Source organism: Tyto alba, unplaced genomic scaffold (genome assembly GCF_018691265.1).
Source record: "Tyto alba isolate M040663 unplaced genomic scaffold, T.alba_DEE_v4.0 Super-Scaffold_9, whole genome shotgun sequence".
NCBI classification, from domain to species: domain Eukaryota; kingdom Metazoa; phylum Chordata; class Aves; order Strigiformes; family Tytonidae; genus Tyto; species Tyto alba.
In genome coordinates, this window is record NW_024881330.1 from 25,248,388 (window position 1) to 25,271,542 (window position 23,155).

The window sequence follows — 23,155 nt, forward strand, 5'->3', positions numbered from 1 at the left end:
CGCTGCTCCCGCGACGCCCTGCGCCCACGCCGGGAGAGAAGAAGGAAGAAACAAGAACGGGGGGGCGGGGGCGGAGCCACACCGCCTCCTTCGAGCTAAGCGGTGGGGAGGACCCTTTCCTGCCCGCCCACTCCCCCTTCCTTCTCCCCTCTCCCGAATGGTCTCGTCGAGTTGAGCGGCGCGGGGGCCAGGTGAGGCGTCTGGTGGGTCCTCGGGGCCGGGCCGGGCTCGCCGTGCGTGGAGCGGCGTCCTCGCGTGGGCTGCCGGCCCAGGGCGGCCTGGCTTCCCGCGGGCTGGCGGCCTGCAAGCGGCGGGCCCAGCTTCCCGCCGCCCTGCGCCGGCGGGGCGAGGGGACGGCTCTGCGGAGGGCTGCGTCCCTCGGGGCGGGTTTAGGTCCCCACCCCCTTGCTCCCACAGGACCCCGGGCGGCGAGCTGTGGCGTTCAGAGCCGGCTCCCCTCACGCCTCAGTTTGTCACGCATTTAACGCCTCAAAGCAGCCCCTTCGTGCTTTAGCGCTCGGGGAATTCACGCTCCCAGCCCTGCGGGCGAAGCAGGGCAGCGCCCGTGTTGCTCCTCAGCCCTTTCTCTCCCCGCAGGATGCTGCGCTGAGCTGGAAGATGGCTTCGTGGGCTCGGCAGGTCTCCCGCTGGTGTCGCCTGCTGCAGTCGGCCCGGGCTGCTGAATTTTCTCGGAGGCTGAGCGGCCGCACCGCACAGGCGTGTCGTGGGTCTGCCTCGCTGCCCTCTAGCAATGATGCTCTTCTGTGGAGATCGCAGGCATACAGGCATGCATCTGTAGGAAGCTGCTCTCCACCTCGCAGTGCCAAGGAGGGATCCTTTCCTTCTCCCGAAAGTAACTTGCCTTCACCAATAAAACAGGAGCAAGTAAAAGCAGAACCATTACCAGACCTGAATGCAGAAATACTGTGTGAAGGTAAGAGGTCTCAGGGGTACCGTTTCTCCCAGATCTCTAGATCATGAGTTCAGTATTGCCCTTGGTTCTCCTTTCTTGGCCTGTTTCTCTAAAACATTTATCCTGACTTTCACTCGTTTTTAGCCCCATAGTTAATGCCGAATTCCTGTGGTCACTCTAGCATACAAAGAATACCTCTAAGCCGAGATAAAGATACAATGTTTTGGGTAGAATTGTCGGTCTGGAGCTGTTGTTTGAAGGGCTTTTCCTAACTCCACCTGTAGCCGCTGAGTATTTGCCTTTCCCTCATAGGTGTGCTGGTACAAAATAAAGGGGTTTGTTTGTTGTTTTGGGGGTTTTTTGAGCAAGGGTTGGGGAGGCCAGCCCTGAAACAGTTCGCACACCATAGCCTTTTGATCCATCAGGGATGGACAACAGGAGGCAGCAGTGAGAAACACTGCCCTGGTGAGAAATGTTCTTCCAACTGTCTCCTGAGGAATGGAGATAGATACAAGGTTGCCTTGGTGTTGTTGCCCTGAGGAAATTGCCTCACATTTCTCTACTTGTGTATCTAAGTGAGGATAAAAAAAATACCACCCTCTAAAAATAATTCTACTATACCGAGGAAACTTGCTTTGGATTACTAAGCAGTCTTGTATGTTCACATTCTGCTTTGAGCCCAGCCAACTTGGATCCTACACGGCTTATTTTTGGTGTGGCTCAGAGCTGCAACTGCGATCTGTGTGTTTGTGCAGCTGGTTCTGGAAACAGTGCTGCACCAGAACTGACAGGTCAGCCAGCTCGTATGTGTCTGCACCTGCAGTGCAGTTTATCTATGTGCCAGATTTTTATCTGCCAGCAGACTTACTGTTGTGTATGTGTGTGTGGAGGATTTTGCCCAGTTGGCAGTGTATATAGCGGAATAAACATAATTGCTAACTATTTTTTTTGGTGACTTGAGGTATGTTTCATGATAGGAGAGCTAAAGAACTTAAAATGGCAAAAAAAAAAAGGGCATCTGTGCTTCTGGAAGGGACCTTGGTGTATATTGGTTTGGTCCTCAGCAAGTTGAAAGAAAATACTTGATATCCATATAGATTCCTAGAGAGTTCTTATGACTGTTTAATGTGTAAATGTTGCTAAAAATGTTTTACTGTGCTTTTGGTTTTGAAGCTTTGAAAAAAAAAAAAAAAGAATAAGTGGCAAGACCTTCAACAGCTATTGAGCTAGTCTATGCAACTCTTCCTATGTAACTCTTCCTGGAACATTAAGATCATCCTACTTACTTTGGAATCTGTCTTGGTAGTTCTGTTGTGGCTTTGTTTTCTCGACATGGAAAAGTGTTACCCTAGTCTCTAGGAAGTCATTGTGCAAAGGTACAGGGCACAGAAAATCTCCATCCTGAAGAATTTATAATTAGGGCTTTTGATCAGTAATCAGGTTGATAATTGAGGTGAATACCAGCAGCCAGCCTGCAAACAGTGATCTTGATCTAGCTGCTGTGAGCTGTCGGTGGAAAAATAGATGAGATTAGAGAAATATTTTTTAAAAAGACACCAAGCTCTGTGACTTTGAACACTTAAGGGGAAACAAGCATAATGATGTTCACTTGGAAATCTTCATGAGTAGGAAATGGAGCTTGATTTCTTTAGCTGTTAGAGATGCTGGCAGTCAGCAGCCATTCTGTAACGGATAAGACATGATAACTTTGTTGGAATTAGCTGTGAAATACCTTGAAAGTTAAAACAACTGCAGTTCAGGCATCAGATACAGAACAGGCACAAACTAGTGGGATTGTCAGGTTATGAAAAATAATCTTTTCAGTAGCCTTTGATCTGGATATGATGAGGCAAGAATGCATTTCTGAAGACATGAAAGAAGATTCTTTTTCAAGAAGGTGATGTGATCTGTCTGCAGTCATCAAGGTAGCAGGCTGAAGTCAGGCTTGCTGGGTACTACACTCAGATTTGTCCACGTGAGAGTTGATGGGCAGTGACAGCAGATGTAACAGAGACAAAAACTGGGAGTCTGTGTTTTCATATGCTTTCAAGTAATAGTAGGTTGGTTGTTCATCTCATGCACAATGTTCTTGCGTTTTGTCTTTCACAAAATGCATTTGGGTCTTCTGTATTTCTTTCTTAGACTGGGATGACATCCCACCTTCATCTGCTTTGGAGGAGATTTCTGAGGAAGAAGCTGTACAGATCATTGCAGAACCGCTTCTTCCCCTTCGGTCTTCCACACTCCGAGATTATGTCGATCACTCAGAAACCCTGGCGAAACTTGTCCACCTAGGTACATGTGATTTTGTTTATGTGGTTTGCCTATGTCTGCAGCTTTGGACATTCTATAATTTGTGTTTTGATCTACCTGGTTACCTTGTAAACTTCAAAATAGGAACAGTGACCAGTGAGTAAAAGCAGAAGAATGTTATTCAGGGTAAATGGAAAAAGAGGGGACTCACTAGCAATGCCATATTACTTGAAGACAAAGCTGACTGATTTTAGTCCCTTAGTGCTGTGTATGCTAGAAGGAGGTATCTCCCACAGCTTCCAGAGGTGGGAAGCACTTTATGTAACTTGACTGGTCTTTCTTCTTTTGGGCTGGTTAAGGGTGCTTTAATTTGCTGCCAAAAAAATTGCAGCTCTCCATCCTAGGAAGGAAGGAACAAGAGTGGTTGCTATGTAAAACCTTAGAAGTGGGGTACAATAAACTGGAGAGGCAAGAAGGAGGGTATGGAAGACAACATTACTTCTCATCAAAAAGCACTTGGGACTCTGCAGGGGTAGCTGAGTTCAAGGTTGCTGGCCACCTCCTTGTTTCCCAAAAATGCAAGGAACACTAGAAGGAGGTTGGGAAAATAAGTATTTGAAAGGGGGAGACATGACCCCATGTAATAACAAGTTGCTATGTGTGAGCCAGTATCCAAAGGTACTTCACTGCAAAACTGTTCCCTTCCCTTGTGTAATGGAGTTGGGAATTCCTTGCACACATACCTCTGTGCAACAAGAGTAGGTCTCTACGTGTGGCACATGCTAGTTTACTTGATTCTTCACATGCAGGATTCACTGCAAATGTCTTCCTTCAAAAAATAAACTCAGCAAAAGCATCTAAAATGACTGCTTGTTTTATCTGGAATCTTTCCACAATATACAAGGTGTTGTGACCTTGCTGTGTTGAGTAATTGAAGTATGCTAAATCAAGGCAGAAAAGGAGTAGTCCTATAAATTTCAGCATGCCTTCATGAAACATTTATAGGAAATAGGGTCTGTGTTTAATTAAAACAATTTCTAATTTTGTCTGTTGTAGGAGTCAACTTATCCCAAGTAGAGAAACGCCAAAAGGCAGGTCAGCTCCTACTGACCTTGGACTTTGAAAAAGATATAAAAAAAATACTTCTGTTTCTTAAGGATGTGGGTGTAGAAGACAATCAGCTGGGACCATTCCTGACCAAAAATCCATACATCCTTGCTGAAGATCTGGAAGCTTTAGAAACCAGGTAAGCCTTTCAAATAGCAGCGGGGTGTTAATTCCCGTGGCTTGAAGACCTCATTTCCCAGTTGGCTTAACCTTGTCTGAACCCGTGTTGGTGCTGCTTCCTTTCTCACTTGATCCCTGGCTCTGTGTTCCTGTGCCTTCCCATCAGTCAGCATTAACATGTGGTGGTATCCACCTGAAAACTGACCATTAAAAAATTTTACTGCTCATCCCTGCCTCTCTGCCACAGAGGAAGCAGATCGGCATCCTAGGTCACTTGCTTTACCTGTGTTAGCTTAGAATCCAAAATGTTAGTCCCTGAGACTTTACCTAAATTTGTAGAACAATATTAACCTCTTCAGTCATGCTTTGAAACTGCTCTTCTTGATGATATGTCTACCCGTACCTTGTGAATTCTGCAGTAGAAGGAGATCAGATCTCTTTTGTGTTTACATGTAATAGCAGCAGAAGGTTTTGGTAACCTTTTTTTCCTCTTGTCCAGTTCAAACTGAGCATGAGACTGCAATGAACTAATTTTTGAACACTATTCCTTAGTCCATAAAATGGACTTTTATTCTTAAAACTACTCCAGACAGGATTGCATTAATTCAACAGTTCTTTTACAGAACAACTCATGTGTGTGTATGCACACTTTGTAATGAGCTGAAAATATCTTGGTATTTAAAAATTCCAGAAAAGAAAGTCAATCTGTTTGGCTCTTGTACATAGTAGCTGTCCAAAACAGAAATCTGAAAATACAGCTTTTTGGAAACTGGCACATTAGTAGATTCATGTCTAATGTAAATTCATGTCTAACATAGACCTGGCTTTTCTTCGTTCTCCTCTGTTCTTCTATCCTTCTATTCAGTAAGTGGGCTTTCAGAAACAATATCCAAAAAGAACCTATGTTATTTTTCAGCAGTAGTTTTGAATCTAGATGTCACAGTTGCTTATATTCTTCTGAAGAGTATTTTTTGCTGTGATAAACATTCTAACTCCTGTGAAGTCAGATTTGCTTTTCAGTGACTGTCCTGTGGCACTGCCTAGTTAGTGAAGTAGAGGCTGAACAGGGCAATACAATTTCTTCTTCATTTTCTGCAGCTTCATTTTTCAGTAAGTTTATCTCTGGCACTGGTGAATGCTCTCCTGCAAGCTTTAAAGTAAGTGTGCTGTGGAGGGTGTATGGCAGGCTGTGAAGTGAATGTGTCTCAGATAGCTGTCTTTTGAAAGCTGAGTATCACCTTCGCATAAACACTTTGGTGCAGATGGACATGGTATTGGTTACATCACTCTGGAATGTTTTATTGCTATGGATTCCAGGTTGCCAGGAAACAAAACACAAATTTCAATAGATTTGGCATTTGACTTCAGATAAACACTGTAAAAGTCAAAACATTCCATAATTCATAACAATTCTGACAGTTGCAAATCAGTGTCTGTACTGCAGCTGCACCAGATGCTTTGTTTTACGGTATTGTTAATGGTGACTTAAAACTGTTAACATGCTACATAGAAATGCTGATCTCTGTAGTAGAACAAGGGCCAACCTTGGTGCCAACACTCAAAGATTTATCTCAAATTTTGGTTGGGTTAGGTGGTTGTGCTTCTTTAATATATCAGTTCCCAGAGTCAGGTTATTAGTCTTGCCATCCCTCTTTTAAGCTTCTTGCCTTTCCAAGATGTGAGGAAACGCTTCAGGTGTGGATGTCAATGACTTGTTAACAGAAAATAAGCGGAGGGGAGTCAGGACAACCGAAAGGTTTTATTTTTAATCCAATTTAGCTATGTTTCTAAAATGCTTAGCAGTTGTGCCCTTGAAAAAATGAATGGAAGAAGTATAGTGTAGTCATGCTGCGGCATTCAGTACATAATGGGACAATTTTGAAGGGCTAGCTGTTTATTGGCCTGTTCTGCATTTCTTCCCCTCCTAACCTGTCCTTGTGTCCGAGGCTCCTGCAGCCAGTTCCATCAGCATTGTCTGGAGCCTAGGCTGCTACCTTCTGTGTTGGGGTGCCTGCTCAGTTAGGAATTGGTCCTCTAGAGCTTGTTCTTAGGTCTTCTGTCTAGAGGTTTTTGGCTTGTGATGGCTTCATTTTTGAGGGTTTGTGGAAAGAGAAGGGAGGTCATAGTAACTGGAAGGTATTTTTATTTTTTTTTCTCTCCACTAGACATGATTTAACACACAGCCTGTCTTTTGCTGAATATCTGCTCCTGCTGAATAGTTTGCAATCTATTTAGTATCTTAATTACTGCCAGATAAAATCAGTTCTTATATGCTCTAAGTTCATCTAACAGCAAATACTTCTGTATATGCTCATCTATAACAAGAGAAAACTTCTTAAAATTGTAGTTTAGCTTTTTGTAAATGGTGGCACGTGGGTTAATCATGTCTCTTTTTATTTTGTGTGTTATATTTACACATACACACACACACACACACACCAATTCCCTTTTCTGGGAGCTATGGTAATAATCAACTGCAAGTAGTACTTGAAATAGGATTTCACTTTCACTGAATTCAAAGTTTGGAAAAAGTTTTGAGTTGGAAAGAAAGCTCTGTTAAACAAAAACTTTAGTCAGCTCCTTCTCCTTTCTGACAACCAGATGTTGTGTAACTAAATCCTTGGACTAGTGACTGAAAGTAGGAACCTTTTGTAACAAAACTCAATTTTTCAGCTGATTTAGAAATGTCTTTTTGGACAATGTCTCTACAGATAGCATTGTTGTATGATATTTCTACTCCAGTGCTATTGGCAAAATGGGGATGTATGAGGTATAGTACTCTGTTCTTTCAGCAGAAGAAATGGAATTCATTAAAATAGCAAAAGGCTGTATATATCTTCTTGTCCATACCCTATGATGATCTATTAATGTGTTTGCAATCTAGGAGACAGGCTGGTAGTTAAATGTAAGTTAACATAGTTATCTGCTTAAGTACAGCTGGAAAGAATTAAAATCTGTCTTCAGTATTGACATTCTGCTCTGAGGTTTGTTTTACTTCTAATTAATTGGAAGGGATGGTATTTTGCTTTTATGATAACTGCAGATTTCCCCCTAATTATTTTTGGCAGGGTTGCATGTTAATGCTAGAACATCTGTCCGTTTATAAGATATCACTAAGGAATTTAAGCAAGTACTGAATAAATGGAGGCAATAAAATTTTCATCACTGGATTTTATTTTGTTTTTGTTCTCTTCTAGAGTGGCTTACCTAAAATCAAAAAAATTTGGTAAGGCAGAAATTGCTCAGATGGTCTCAAGAGCTCCATATTTGCTGTTGTTTTCAGTGGAAAGACTGGATAACAGACTGGGTTTCTTCAAAAATGAGCTTGGTCTCAGTGTAAAAAAGGTAAAGACTGAAGTCTTTAGGTACTTTGCTAGTGACAACTGTAGGGCCTTGGAACATGAATACTTCAAGTGTTAGGAGGTTATCTACAAACACTAGTGACATTACCGATGGTAACAGAGAGTTACAGGAGGATAACGTGATTTTAACTGTCTGTAGAAGTAATATGGGCATCTAAGGTTCAAAGGTCCTGAAGTACAGGTCTTGAAAATTATCTGCTGCAGGTTGTTGTCAAGCAAGCATGTATGTGTCCAGTTTTATTATCTGAGATGGGCCAGAGGATGGAATCCATTGCTGAAACAGCAAGCAGCTTTTTTAATTTCTAGAAAACTATTTGGCTGTCTTAATCTCTTCAAGATATTGTAACATACTTAACTCATCAGAGAAAATCAGTCTAATCTGTGAATATCATCTCAAACTAAATGTCAAACTATATGCTCAGCTCACCAAGGCTAACCCCTGAGTTTGCTTGGGAGTGTAATATGGTAAGCATACTTAGCAGGTATTTAGCACCATGCTTCAGGATCTTCAGAGGAAGTAGTATCTGGAGTTTCCTGGAATAAGTGGGCAGTGTTAGTTGTTTCCTGCAGTAACTGGGGTTTGCAATAAATGTCAAGTTCCCAGTGGAATCTGGTGTTCTTCTGTTGGCTTCTATTAGCTGAACAGTCATAGCTGTCACAGTGCCTGTTCCTGGCCTTTCCATGCTTGAGGTAAGAGAGCTCTCTGGAAACGGGTTTAGTCACTGCTTTGTACTCAGGGCAGATTACAAGTAATCGCATGGCTTGGGGGATGTGCAGTAATTTCTTGTATTGCCATAACACTATGGTCTAACTAGACCCTGAGATAGACATTCCACTGCAGCTGAAAAATCTCTATCAGGTAATGTGTTGTTTACTTTTTTTAAAAAGGTAGGAAGAAATAACTTGAGCACTGAGAGAGACTGGGCACTTGAGAATGCTTTCTACTTTTGGGGTATGCTTTTACTCCCTCTTCCTGTCTGTTTTACAACAGTTATTTTTTTATTTTCCAAACAAACATATTTGAGTAACTTTTTGCATCTTATGAATTTGCGTGAAGCAGCAATATATTCTTTGGGGTAGAGATTAAATGAAGTGCAAGTGAAAGTGCATCCCTCTTCCAACTGGGGAAAAAAAAAGTTTATATGACATTTCTGTCATTCTTTCACAGATTGATTTGCAAACAAGTTTTCAGTAATAATCTTTCCTTTGTGTGTTTTCCCTAATTGTAGACAAAGGATCTGGTAATTCGTCTTCCAAGGCTACTGACTGGTAAATTAGAGCCTGTAAAAGAAAATCTTCAGGTGAGCTTATTAGTAGGTATTAAAAGTATATTGTGTATCCATATAGTTTGAGTTGACAGAATATAAGATTCCTGGAAGAGAATCCTGCACAGAAAGAAAATAATTCAATAATTCTAGTGGAGATAAAAAATAACTGAGGATTTTGTTAAACAATTTATTTTCCTCTATATCTTGCAAGCTTACAGCATACATGGAGCAGTATCCCATTCCATCTTCTACTCTGATGTAGGTTAGAAACTTCATCTGGGTCCCTTCCTGCCAAGAGTTGCTATTTAATGACACAAATTGTTACCCATTTCTTTATGACGAGTGAAAAATAGGGCCTGCTTGCTCCCTTTTTTTTTTTTTTTTTTCCTTAATTATTATCGTTTTTTGCTAACTTGGATTGCCCATGAGGATTTGGGAGCAAGAAATGTGCAGCTGATTATGTTCCTCTTGGCAGGTAGCTAGTCTGCCAAAATGTACATTTGACACCTATTGTCTGATAGCAGATGGTCGTTATTAACAACTGTTGGGTAAATAACTTCAAACCCACAGGGACTCCTTTCCCCTTTGAAAATGTAACTATGTATTGGTTTAATTATTGTGCTGTAAAGCCATATAGGCCAAACAGCATGATGTAGTGTAACAATTTGAGAAATCCCATTATCCTATAACGCATAACTATGAATTTAAATATATAATTTTCAGACAGACTCACTGCTCTGAAACTGTTGAACACTGGGAATCTTGCAATCTGAAATGTGTGTGGTTAGGGAGGAGACTGGAAAGCAGCAGACTGTTCCAATTAATAGTGCTTTGTTTTGATGAACATTGTTTCCACAGGCTAGGGATTCAGTATATTATAATGAATGTGTTTTTAAGATCCTCAGTTCTATGCGACTATCTTGTCTACCAAAAAGTGTATATTGTAGCATCCTTATTTTTAACATGTTCTTGAGAGAGAGGAAGGATTTTTAGGCCCTCACTATTAGAATCTACTGATACTTAGAAGCTCTAGCCTTTCAGGAGATGGAACGTATCAGGATCAGAATCTGGGTTCAGATCTGTACCTCCTAAGCCAATGGTGGACAGGCAGCACTCAAAGTGAAACCATATACCAGCAGTTCAAGAGTGATCTGGTGGTATCCCTCATTCTGAGTGGGCTGTTACATAGAAACAACTGCTGCAGCTGGTATTGGTTGTCAAAAGATACCAATCATGGACTAAATGAGCTGAAGGATGGCTTATTCCATCCTCTGAAGGTTTCATGAAGCACAGTTAGAGATTCACTGATAGGGTAAAACTGGAAAGCTTGTATTACCACTGCCTGTTGTGGGAATCATACAGAGTATGTTGAATATTGCTGGGGCTTACACAGTAAGGATATTAGCATACGTGGTCTGGAGAGTTACTGTTAAATATGTTTGCTGTCAAACTGAGTGCAATCAAAGCAACTCACAGTTGAGCTCACCATTCATGTCAAGTGAGCGCTGTTCCATTTCACAGAGTAGAAAAGAAAAGCTCAAGATTCTTGCCACATTTACCTCCTACAGTGGGGCCAGCTATATATCTCCACTGATTTAACATCAGGTCTTACTCTCAGTTGTGTATCTTAATGCAGTAAGTTACCCCTGCCAACTCAGATCCATGGAGGACACCACCAAAGTGCAAACACATATCTTCGTACTTGAATGCTGTCTTAGTTGATTACTATTTCTTGTGATGTGCAAATATTTATCAAGCAGATAAGGAATAACCAGGAGTTGAAAGACCTGATTATAGTCACCTCTAGAAACGACTCCCTGTAAGGATCTGGAAGTCCTATGGTAGCTTCAAAACCCAGATTCTAAGCCTTTCCCTTTGGAGAAGGGCTGCCAGGCAGTTTTAGAAAAGAGCTGCAGTCTTGGCACATCAAATTAGAAAAACAAAAAGCACCACCTTTTTGCCAACTGAAGAAGTACCTGAGTAGGATTTGAAAGTCTAAACAAGCTGCTTTTAAATGTCACTGGAGGATAGAAGAAATGGCTGAGTTACCAGACACTCTTGTATGCTGAATTCCTTTCTCAACAACTCAATGAACTGCTTGCCATTCTGCATGTTGGGAGGAGTGCTCATGATTTTACTGAAAAAATGTGGTTTGTTTTCCTCTTGGGAAACCATAATTGATGTCAAGGCAGTCTCTGAAAAAGACATCTTATTTTAGACATTAACCAACTGTAAAATAAATTGAATACACTGCATATTCTACACATCTCTTTCAGGTCCAACAGACTTCAGTTGAAGACTACAGGACTGAAATTATACCCTCAATATAAAAATATAACTTAGATACATTAGCAAAAGAAATAACACTATAACAAAAGTAGTCACTAGCTATTTGATTGCTGTGTTTTGCAAAGCTCAACAGCTCCACAACTAGAAAGTCAATCTCTTTTGACAGCTTGGTATTGAAACTGATTAAAGACTCTTCAGGGAGAATTTTTATGCTTGTAACTGCCACGCATGCTGAGACACAGCTTTTTTTGTTCATATCTTAGACAAGCTGAAAAATACATAGCATTCACAGAAGTAATCTTTACTTCAGGGATACTCTATAAACAAATTACACTTTAACCCCAAATGATAAGTAATTTGCACTATCTGACTTAAGAAGAACTGGAGTGGCATATATTATTGTGGGGTTTCATTCTTGTTGCTGTGTGACAAAGGGTAGAAGAATTTTGCATTAGTTTATTTCAGTGGCATGTTAAATAAGCTGTTGGCTGTAGCTGACTTTTGAAGATAAAATTGTGCTCTTTTTCAGGTTTGTCAGATTGAACTTGGTTTTCAACGTAATGAAATTCAAGAGATTGTGTTTAAAACCCCCAAGATTTTAACTGCAAGTAAGAAGAGACTCAAACAGACATTTGACTACTTACACAACATAATGGGCATTTCCCACCACATGCTTACTCGCTTTCCTCAGGTGAGCTGTTAGTCTGGGAATAAAATTGTAGGTGTTTGCATAGCTGCTTTGCTGGTTTGGTGTTGAAGGTGGATCCTCACTGTATGCAGGACACAGGTGAACTCTTAAACTTTTCTGTAGCTTTTACTCTAAGTGGGCTAACTTTTATTAGCAGTTTAGCAACCATTGAGGATGCCGGTGTGGAAGTGCCCTTCTCCCCCTGGCATATGTGACACTACCACCCACAGTCTTGTGAATTTTTACGTTTTCAACAGAAGTAGTCATGCTCATCTCTTCTGGATTCAAGCAAGAGAGATTACTGCCTGCTTAGGGATTCCTTGTCCTGGAATCTCACCTAGCTAAGAGACACAAGGGAGGACAGATCATGTAGATGATCTGTTTGTTAGATAACATATATTTAAAAAGATTTCTTTTGGATTTGTCTAGTTAAAAAAATAAATTTTATAGAGTCTAGAATCTGAAAACATAGTTTAAAGGTAAGAGAAGTTCTGTCCATTAGGCAATCAGATTCTCATTGATCTTCCTATTGCTGCAGCAATAGATAAAAAATCACAGGAGTGAAAATAGATCCGTTTCTTGATGACTCATTTTTTTTCTGTCTCCTCATTACTGTTATTTCCTCACAAATTAGAAGTTGAGAGCATTAGTCACTTCATCCAATGCTGACATGCAGTCACACTAGCTTCTTATAAGGAAAAAAAAGAAAGCACAATTTAGAACTTCTGAACTGCAATAATTTTCTTCCTAAAGCAAGTCTAGTAGGGAATCTAACTGGCTAAAAAGCCAACATTATGGGGAAATAAAACTACTCCCAGGATTTTAATTTTAATCTTGCTATCTAATATATCTTTACTTAACAAGCATGCCTGTTGTAACTCCAATCCATGTGTCACTTTTGCCCTCCTTGACCTGTAAATGACCAGAAGTCTTGCTCACTTCCTTCTCAGTTGACTTATTGTTGGCTTCATGGTGGTTCACCTCATTACTTCCCTTCCCTTTGTTCAGAAGGGTAAGAGGAGAGTTTCTTCTATTCCTTGTTCTTGGCACAGTCACCCTCTCTCTTCCCTGTTCTTCCATTCCATCCTCAAAAACTGAGTTCTAGGATATGGCTAACGCAACTCAGTCCATATGTGGTCTGGCCATTAAACTGTGCATTCACAAAAGCATACTTTTCTCCATCTGAGACTTCTATCCTGAATGAGAGTAATGCTGAAAATAAGAGGCAGAGAGGATTTTTTTTTTGTCAAGTCCTCTCTGTTACAGCTACTGTTGTAACCATCCTTCCTGTCAGCTAGCTCCATGAATACTGCTTAAGGCTTCTTCCCTTGTCTTCTGAATCCCTCTTAAAATTCAAGGAAGGCAATAAAGAAACAGTAGTATTGCTTTCTGTCCTAGTTCAAATTAGTTTGCATCCTCATAAAATCCTTCCTTCAGTAGCGTAATCTATCTTTTTTAGTAAAAACTCTGCTTTCATTGCTGTAGCATTCATGTTTTCACCATTATCTTCTCTAAAGCAGTGTCTCTCTCTTCAGTTGTACTGCTCAGAAATGCAGCTAGATCTCTGCTTTCAAGCCTTAACTGTGCATCTCTTGTCTTACCCACTTCTCTCTTTTAAGATGTTCCACCGATTTCTTTCATGTTTCCCTTACCATTGTTCTCACCTTTGACTGTCTAGAATGTTTTTTGTGACAAATCTCTTCAAAGGTAGACACTGCTGTGCAGCAGAAGACAAGTGGTTGTTTTGAACCACTACACTGTGCCTTTTTGCTGTGTTATGACAGGAGGTGCAGCCACTCACCTTTTCCATTGCCACTATGCAATTCACTCGTTTGTATGATGCCGTGTGGTCACCTGTTCATTTCTTCCTTACAACAATGCTCATCTGAATCTGGCTGCATAAATAAACATGTCTGATAGTATAGGGGAAATGTTTAGGTACTCTTGCTCCTTGTTTCTGAATGTCTCCTCTCCCCTTCCTTGTGGCTGTGATCACACAGAAGTAATACAGTCATCACCTATAAACAAAAAAACTAAAGTGTTTGAGAGTTGTATCACTCCCTGATTTCCCTTGTGTGTGTCCATCAGCATATTGTATTGAAACATGTATTTAGAATATTTATGTAAAAATGTAACCTACCTGGTGTTTGACATAAATGAGACAAAAAGATGTGAATTATTTGTTTCCTTCCTAGATCTTCAGTTTGTCTAAAAAATGCTCTTATTTTAGATTCATCAGAATCTGAAATTTAGACAACCTAAAAGATTCCTCCCTTTCTTTCTTTCTTAGGTTTTCAACTCAAAGCTATTACGAATCAAAGAGAGACATATGTTTCTTACATTCTTGGGAAGAGCCCAGTATGACCCAGCACAACCCAGCTACATCTCTCTAGAACAGCTAGTATCCTTGCCTGATGAGGTGTTTTGTACAGAGATTGCCAAAGCTTCTATACAGGACTTTGAAAAATTCTTAAAAACACTTTAATTAGTAACACATGTAAAAAGGGATAGAATAAAGTTATGAAATAAACATATTTTATAAAAGTATTCCCCTTTATGGTCTCTTCTTAATTAGTGGTTTAAGAAGTTGTTGCTTATGAAACGTTTGTAGGATTTAAAGGCTCACAGTAATATTCTTTATGGTGACTTAAAAATATATTTCAGGAGGATTGAGTGAATGTATGTTGCTTGCTACTGATGCAATGCTTGTAATTAGTTACTAACTGAATTCAGAATGAATGATGCCAGTACACGGACAGAAAAGTAAATTGAAGTGGAATCTTTTTTTTTTTTTTTTTCTTTCAATAATTTCAGAGTTTTGGGAGATGGAAAAACTGGCTAGTGACTTAGTCCCTGTCTTGCCCTATGCCTTCTCACCCTCCCTTCCACAAGCTACAATAACAAGCTAATACAGTAGCAAAGAGGTGATGTATTTACCTGATTTTATCTTATAAGCCAATGATGTTATTTTCCTTGTACAGTAGAAAGAACTATACTGTTACATATGTGAAGCCCCTCATACAAAAAGGCATTTTTCAACAAGTTACAAAGGTGTTTCTTTGTGAAGCTGGCTGCTGAAGTTAAGATATTAAGAGCTGTGCAGTCAAACTTGGTTTGGAATCTCAAAGAAAAACAGCAAATGGAATCTAGGCAAATTACAGAAAGAAAATCAAACTAGACATGTCCCTGAAATCTAGAAGGAGCTTATTTTAAGTCACCTTTCTCTTCCCCTTGTTGGGGGGGGGAAGCAGTTTTTTCCCCACCCCAAAGAGATTTGCATGGCTTTAGTATACAAGTAACCATATGAAAAGAGGCTGTAATGTATATTTAGTTGACAGAGTTACTTTGCTCAGTTGTAGCAACTGAAGTAAATGCTAACATTAGGAATCATGGGAGTATTAAAAATATTTAATCCTATCAGTAAACAAACTGTGTTAATACAGAATTATCAAATGCTTCACGGTGTATTTGGGTGAAGTGAAAAAACTGACTAAATCCAAATACAAACTGTCTGAGAGTTTACTGTTTAGAAATTTCCATTCTTTCAGTTAAAACAGTTCAGGAAAGTGAAATCCAGATGTTTTCATTTGGATTTAAGATCATTTAATGAAAAAGCCTCAATGTTTTAAAAGCTCAGTGTCGGAGCTTAAAATACCAATTTGTATGCAGATAGCAGAATAAAATTCAAAAGGTTAAATTCCCCTAATAGGTGGGAAATAAAGTAGGGTTGAAGAGACATTTAAAGAATGAGCATAGTAGTGATCTCTGGATTACGATTTAGGTCTTTTATCCAAAACAAAAATTCAGAAGTTGAATTACAACACCCAAGAAGAAGAATGTTGTCAGAACAAACAGGGTGCAAAATTATTTACCAGGGCATCTTCACTTGAAACACAGTAAAAAGCCCCATTCATTGTCTGCAATATTTATCTGAGATGGTCTCTTCTGCCATTCATTCTCATGTTTCCCACTCCATTGGCCTGGGAGGATCCCTTGAAATCCTCTATTAAGTAGACTGTTCTTGGTGGAGATGCATAACAAATGTCATCTAAAGTAGTGGCCAAAATGTGATGGCTAAAAACTTTCACCCATTCCCTCCTTCTAAATAAAAATATCCAAGTCTGATTCAATATGCTTACTTAGATTTTGACTGTATTAAATGCTAATAACAAACTATAATCTTCAAACAATCTGATAAAAATTGTTAATAGAAAATATGTAGGTTCATAATGACAAAGAGTTTGCTTTTGCAGATTTACCCAGCTGCCCTTATCATGATCTTTGTTACTATGTGACAAACCATTATAATATATACTATAGAATGTATATTTTTTGAATGTCTCAAACCTTGAGCTTTTAATTCCTTTAATATTTTTAAATGTAAAAATGATTGCTGCCAGAGCTAAACCAGTTTCTTTGAAATGTGAAATGCATGACTTTATGCCAAAATAGCTTCTCAGAAATACCATGAAGAAAGGAAGCAAAAGATTTTATGGGAGTGCTAAAAAGGAAAGAGGAGACAGGATAGAACTTTTTGAGGATCATGCCAAATACTTTTTGGCTTAAAGATAAAAAAAAAAAAAATCTTTAGAAGAAATGTTTGGCCTTGACTTACCAAACGTATTGTAGTCTGCTGTTCTTGATAAGGACTAGCAGCCTTTGATTGAGCATGTTGATTAATTGAGGCTTGCTGGGTACAATATGGCAAAGACCCTTTGTGGTCTGCTGATGTGCTGCAGTCTGAGCTGTGCTGTTTGCTTGCATATCACATTCAGCCACATGCTTTTCTGACTGAAATTGCCTGCTGTAGCAGTATTCCTGGAATAACTCCACATCCGTGTCTGCAGGAATTGCTGGGGAGAGGCAGTGATCTGTCCCTGAGGATACAGAGCCGCTCCCATGGCAGCTGCGTCACCTGAGCAGAGAGAGGTTTCTGCTTCTTTCTGTGATTGACTTTGTGCTTGGCTTACTGTGCTTTACAAATGTAAACTCGTTTTTAGCCAATACTCACCTTTACCCCTCAGTTTGCAGTTGTTGGTCTAAAGAGCCTTCACCGCACCCAGTTACACCGCTTCAACTGCCTCGATGGACAGCTGGACTACCTCGCGCTGGAGCCGGTACTTGTTCACATCAACTCCCCAACGGGCTCTGAGCTGCGCCCGCACAGGCCAGGACACGGGCACCGCTAGCAAAGGTGGTGGCTCAGACCACAGCACCAAAATATTTTGCTTTTTGACCCGCTGCCAGTTTGCAGAGCGGCTGCGGTGCACGTGCGCTGTGAGGCGACCACGTTCTGCTTCTTGTTCTGAGCAAGAGCTGATTAATCTTGGCTTAACCACCGACCCTCCGACACCGTTAGCGTTACTTAAAATTATCGTAAGAGTCACGGGCTTCCTTCCTCGTCGCTCTTTCCGCCCCCGGGCAGGCAGGTGCCTCGGAGCAGAAAGCAGTCGAGCGGGAGGCCGCAGCAGGGACGGGCCGGTGGGGCAGTCTCTGTCTTTGGGGATGTTCGCCGCCCGCTTGAACAGAGCCGCGGAGGAGTGCGGCCCGCAGCGGCACCGGCACCGGTTCCGGTTCCGGTCCCGTCCCGTCCCGTCCCGTCCCGTCCCGTCCCGTCCCGCCGCGCCAGCAGGGCGCATGCGCCAGCGCCGAGGCGCCATTGGCGGGCCCGCCCCCGCCCCCCGGGGAGGGGGACGCTGCGGGTTACCCAGAAGGCCGCGCGCCGCGCCGAGGTCAAGATGGCGGCGAGGGCACCGGGTGAGGAGGGGGTGGGCAAGCTGTGGGAGCGTTTCGGGTGCTGGGCTCACCCCGTCCCGCCCCGCCCCGGGAGCCGAGCCGAGCCGGGCCGGGCCGGTCCGGGCCGGGCCGGGCCGGGCCGTGATGGGGGGTGGGGGGCGGCGTGCGCTGTGTGCCCTTGGCGGGGGCAGAGCACCCGCAGCCGGTGTCGCCCTGGCCCGGCCGTCGCGAGCGGCGGCCCCGAGGGCTGTGTCTCAGCGGCCGGAGCCTGGCTCCGATACTGAGGGTGTTCTGGGAGCAGTGGAGGAGCCTTTGGGCGGCTCCGGAGGGGCCTCGGGATCGCTGTCATGCCCAGATCCTGACTCCAGGCGTAGTTGATCTAATGTTATTCCTTCCCAAATCCTGAAGAACGAAGGAATAAGGCCTGATTGCGGTAGTGTGCAAATGGCGTGCTGGTATCACACGTAGCACAGGTTTCATGGGGTGACTTAGTAAGACAAGTGACTTAAAGTCATTAAAGATGGCTTGCCCTGGCTTCATTGCTTCTATTGTGCTGTTTCTGGATTTCTAGACCCCTTGTTGAGTTACTTGACCAGTATTTGGTACTGCATTGTACTTGATTACATGTAAAAACACTTTTGCTATCCAAAATTGCAGTTAAGGAAAGATGAACATTCTACATGTGGTGTGTTTTATTTTTTCTTTTTAAAGTAAATGAATTTTTTTGAGGTTTCGGTGTTGACTTTCCAGTTGACTTTGGCAGCTCTTTGAAAAAGGAATCTCTGGAATAGTACTTAAGTAACTGGAGAGGAGAGCAGAAGGTTAACAATAATATGCTGGCCTTGAAATCACATTAACCATAGTGAGAGCTGTGGAACTTAGATAAATTATTTGAAAAGCATGATGGTTTTGCTTTATGTAGAACATGAAGTTTGTAGCTCAATTGTAAGAGTTAAGGAGCCTAAAAGTGTTGGTGCTGTCTTTGACAATGAAATGTTAGCATTGTTCTAAGTCTTAAAGCAGTCTGCTTTGACCTCTATTTCACTGAATTTCGACATTATTGTATGTAACAAGCACTCATTCTACCTGTTCAGTGGCAGTTAAGGGATACTGAAAAGAAGACAGGCCAAGTCATAGATGTTCAAATTCAAATGACGTTGTGTTGCATTACTGTATGTGAAGGAGGACACCAAATATTTATGTGCTGGCATAGTAGTGTGTAAATGTTGAATTTTATCTCGGTCTGCAACTGATGATGGTCACATTCAGTTGCAGGAGGTGGTCGGCTGTTGGACAGGATTCGCAAGTGGTATTATAATGCAGCTGGATTCAACAAACTCGGTAAGTGTTTCACTGAGTTTTAAAATTCTGCAGGTGTAACAGTCCTCAAACTAATTATGGTTCATAACTGGTGTACATACGTGCAGATTGGCATAAGTCTTTTTGTTCAAAATTAGCTACTGTTTTTGTGGGGAAAAAATTAGCAATAAAGTCAGTCATCATGATTGCTACCTAGTACTGAATCTGTGATTTTTCTGTTATTTCTGTGTTTGCTCTTCTTTTCAGTTAAGTAACTTATAACAGCTAACGTTAAGCTGGTACAGTTGAAAAACTTTCACAAAGCAGTCCTGAAAACTTTATTATTTATCTTTTCCCACCAAGTCCCTTTCACTGGCTGGTATATTCTAACCCAAAGGCTGCCTTTGAGGCTGGGAGAGGTACCCACTGATAGCAGTCAGTCTGCTGTGATACTTATGCAAAGTATCCAAAGTGCAAAACAGGATTTAGTTTGCTTTGCCCTTTGTATCACCACAGCTTCACTTGGTATTTCTCTGACCTGCACAGTGGTGAGGTAGGTGTAAAAATAGTGTTTTGTTAAGCAGAGAAGATTGCCTTGATGGTACTGTCATCAGTTTGTTCAGAGTTGTTACTAAGTTCATTTCAGCTATTTGGATGGCAGAACTGTTCTTGAATGACAATGGGATGTGAATATTCAGAGGCTGTAATTTACTGCTGACCACAATATGAGCAAATCATTTAAAGGAAGTTAACATACCTTCCCTTGGGAAGTTAGCAAAAAAACTGCAAGACAACTATAGAAGAATAAGCTTAGGTCTTTCCTCCAGAGATGCAGTGCTTAGCCCCTCTTTTTATATACGTCTGCTGAAATTCTTGAAGGCATTAATACTTTCTGCCGCTTTTCTGGGAATGTGACTGAAAACTGAGGAGAAAAAAATAATTTAATCTAGTGATTCAGCTAGCAGCCATCCTTCGTGTGCCTTTGACATAAATTACAAAACTGAATATGTGGCTCAAGAAATTTCTGGTTTATCGGGAGACTACTGTTAACACAGTCACATGAGAGCAAAACTTTTAACCACCAGTCAGTATGTATACTCTTGCAATCTGCATCAATCTTGGAATGTTACAGAAGTAACCTTTTGTCCTGTGTTGTTAATACTGAAACTTAAAGCAGGGTTGGTTGAATTTCAGGACTCCTTTCTTCCACAGTGTGGGTCTGTTCTTGGTTTTGAGAAGACTAGGTACTTCTTGATATAATTCTGATTTGGGATGGCATGGGAGGGAACCAACTAACACCTAGCTTCAGGTTTCCATAGCTTAATATAGTCGGTGGAGACCTAGTCATTATGCATAGCGGACTTGAGAAAATAATTCTTCAGCACTGAAGTAGTCACATCTGTGGTTGACTGACTGTAATGGATTCAGAGCTTTAAAACCTTTTACCTAGATAGTCAAATACACATATAAAATTAGATGACTATAAGTCCACCTCTCAGATCCAGAAGAGTTACTGTTTATATATATATGTAGTCTTACGAAACACACTGAATTAAATGCCCGTTCTCCCTATTCCTTCGTAAGAAAAGGGGTAAAAACAAGTAAATAGAGTATGTGGAAGCCAGTGTTTAGAGTTTGTTCTCTGACCAGTTAGTCATCCTCTTCTCGTGGATTGGTTTGGATTTTCTTCATAATTATGCATTGGAAATGTTTTGCCCATGTTATATAGAAACACTTGTGTCAATCCTAAATCTTAAATTTAAGAACGTTTATTCAGTGATATTGTAAAATCTTCTTGGTATAGGTTTAATGCGAGATGATACACTGTATGAAGATGATGATGTAAAAGAAGCACTGAAGAGGCTTCCAGAACATCTTTACAATGAAAGAATATTTCGCATAAAGCGAGCACTCGACTTAAGCCTGAAACATCAGATCCTTCCAAAAGACCAGTGGGTGAAGTACGAAGAGGTATGAGTACAGAGTGTTTCCAAGGTGGAGGTCTTAAATGGCACTGTTGTGACTGGTCTTTGGGATTTTCAGTCTCTGGAGAGATGCGTGCTTACATGTTCTTTATAATGAATAAATGAGTGTGTATCTTGTAGGATAGCTCTGGAAAACAGAGCTTTTGATCACTGTTTAAAAATAACTATTTTTCAGTGGAAATGGCAAAATTTTTCTCAAGATGATTCAAGCTTAACTACAGCTTAGTTAACTAAAACCCAACTAGTTTCTTAAGCTTAAACTACATCTCAGAACCATAGCATATTGTTTGTATCCAGACAAAATATTTCTTCTAAGCTACCAGAGAAAGAAATACTCTGTAACTAGCCTGGAAATTCTTAAAAAGGTCTCTTGCATTTCGATTAATTTCTTAATTTTATAGAAAATCTCAAGCCAAAGCTTTTATTCATGAAGATGCCAAGGAAGAATAATTTAAAGGGAAATCTTTCATTAAAATAAATTTGAGTTTCTAATTTGGAAAGCAAACTAGACCTTTCTTTTAAGCTGTGACTACATTTTTTTTTTTTTTTTTTTTTTTGTAATGGATTGATTCATGGACTTTGCATTACTGTCCATCTTGGCTTTCTCCAAACTACCAGGCAGAGAGGAATCTTAATACTGAACTTTTGACTATAGGATAGTATATAAGGGTATTACGTTTCTCTATCTAAGCAGGGGCTGTTCCTTCTGGTCTTACTGGTCATATTTAGGTAACTGCTGCATTGAATAACTGGTTGCGTAATTACTTAAGCAGCAGTTTCGTTTGTAAGTGTTAAACATGGACAAGGTGTTCCATCGAATCCAAGTTCACACTGCTGTTTAGAAGTTAAGTTCAAAATTAGTTTCTCCAGAGTATTATAGTTGGACTTTGAACTAATTAAAGTGGATCTTTAACCTTTGGGTATCTGCCAAAAGAACATTGTTTCTAAAGGTATAGCTGGAAGCATCACTTCGCTTGTTAATGTTGGCAAGGCATAAGGAATTAGTGGTTGCTGTAGTAAATAACTTGTCATTGCAGACTTGGCAGATACAAAGTTTACTTACTCTGGAAAGGGAATGTTTGATTTTTTTTTTTTTTTTTTTTTTTTTTTTTTGTTAGGTTGGGCTTTAGTCAAATCTGAGAGGGAATGATATACCAGTAATCTGTAAGAATGGCTTGAGATGTTTCTGGACCTCCTTATAGGTTTAAATATATGCTCTTATTTTTCAGGATAAGCATTACCTTGAACCATACCTAAAAGAAGTAATCCGTGAAAGGCTTGAAAGAGAAGCATGGAACAAGAAATAATTATTGAACTACTTCATGCAAATATCCACGTATTTCTCATTATTTTTAAACATTTCATTATAGAAGTCTACAGGGAGGCAAATCTGAGGCTGAGGAATACTGTTTCAGCTTGTTCATTGAATCTGTTCATCCAACTAAAATAAACATGTCAAAGTACAAAATCTACTTGGAAGAGTTCTTTGTAAATGTTAACAAGCTAATGTTCAGATCTTTCCTATGAGCATATACATTACATATTAGCTTAGTGGTATGCAGTCTTCATTCCAGCTTTTTGATTCTTACCCTTTTCATAGTGCAGCTGTTTTCTGCAGTTGCAGGGTTAGGTAAGAAACACACAAGGTTATTGGTGCTAGTTGCTCTGTTAAATTAAAAAGGCATATTTCCTTCATCACTTTTCCTTCAAGACAACAGTACTGGACCAGTGCTTGATGTTACAATGGCATCGTGAGACAGTAGAATGTAACATTCTGTGCATCTAAGCACATATGTATTACAATAATGGAAAATATAGATGATTCCTTAATCACTGATCTTTAATCAGGATCCTTAATCCTGATCCTTAATCAAGAAATGTTTCACTAACTTTTTTATACCATAAACATTGTTAATCCTTAAAAGACTATTTTCGTATAAGCCATAATGACTGTCTCACTTCAGCTTCTTGAGACTTTTTATCCTTTTAAAGAGTAAAAGCGGTATGCTGATGTGCTTTCAACATGATAATTAACTTCTCATATTTCTATGGCCTAAAACATGCTGGTGTTTACAGTGATTAGTATGAAGTATTTTAAACTATCAGGCTTAATGACATTAGAGATACACTTGGAA

At 40.5% G+C, this 23,155-nt stretch overlaps 2 protein-coding genes across 2 annotated transcripts; both read left to right on the forward strand.

The window, feature by feature from the left end:
• The first annotated feature begins 30 nt into the window (after positions 1-30).
• Positions 31-14,547, forward strand: MTERF3 (mitochondrial transcription termination factor 3). Its single transcript, XM_032987913.2, has 8 exons — positions 31-191; positions 598-934; positions 3,056-3,208; positions 4,223-4,412; positions 7,591-7,738; positions 8,985-9,056; positions 11,842-12,003; positions 14,291-14,547. The coding sequence occupies exons 2-8, from the start codon at positions 619-621 to the stop codon at positions 14,483-14,485; spliced, it is 1,236 nt and encodes a 411-aa protein (XP_032843804.1). The 5' UTR covers positions 31-191; positions 598-618; the 3' UTR covers positions 14,486-14,547.
• Positions 14,548-17,645: 3,098 nt separating this feature from the next.
• Positions 17,646-22,488, forward strand: LOC104357186 (cytochrome b-c1 complex subunit 7). The gene is made up of 4 exons (XM_042785796.1): positions 17,646-17,757; positions 19,006-19,077; positions 20,840-21,006; positions 22,250-22,488. Exons 1-4 carry the CDS (start codon positions 17,739-17,741, stop codon positions 22,325-22,327), a joined length of 336 nt encoding a protein of 111 aa, XP_042641730.1. The 5' UTR covers positions 17,646-17,738; the 3' UTR covers positions 22,328-22,488.
• The last annotated feature ends 667 nt before the right edge of the window (positions 22,489-23,155 follow it).

Excerpts from the sequence above, each read along its gene's own strand:
- MTERF3 (XM_032987913.2), top strand. The coding sequence starts at position 619 with ATGGCTTCGTGGGCTCGGCAGGTCTCCCGCTGGTGTCGCCTGCTGCAG. Across the intron at positions 935-3,055 it reads TGCAGAAATACTGTGTGAAG|ACTGGGATGACATCCCACCT; the intron begins GTAAGAGGTCTC and ends TTTCTTTCTTAG. Across the intron at positions 12,004-14,290 it reads TGCTTACTCGCTTTCCTCAG|GTTTTCAACTCAAAGCTATT; the intron begins GTGAGCTGTTAG and ends TTTCTTTCTTAG.
- LOC104357186 (XM_042785796.1), top strand. Across the intron at positions 19,078-20,839 it reads AGCTGGATTCAACAAACTCG|GTTTAATGCGAGATGATACA; the intron begins GTAAGTGTTTCA and ends TTCTTGGTATAG. Across the intron at positions 21,007-22,249 it reads AGTGGGTGAAGTACGAAGAG|GATAAGCATTACCTTGAACC; the intron begins GTATGAGTACAG and ends CTTATTTTTCAG.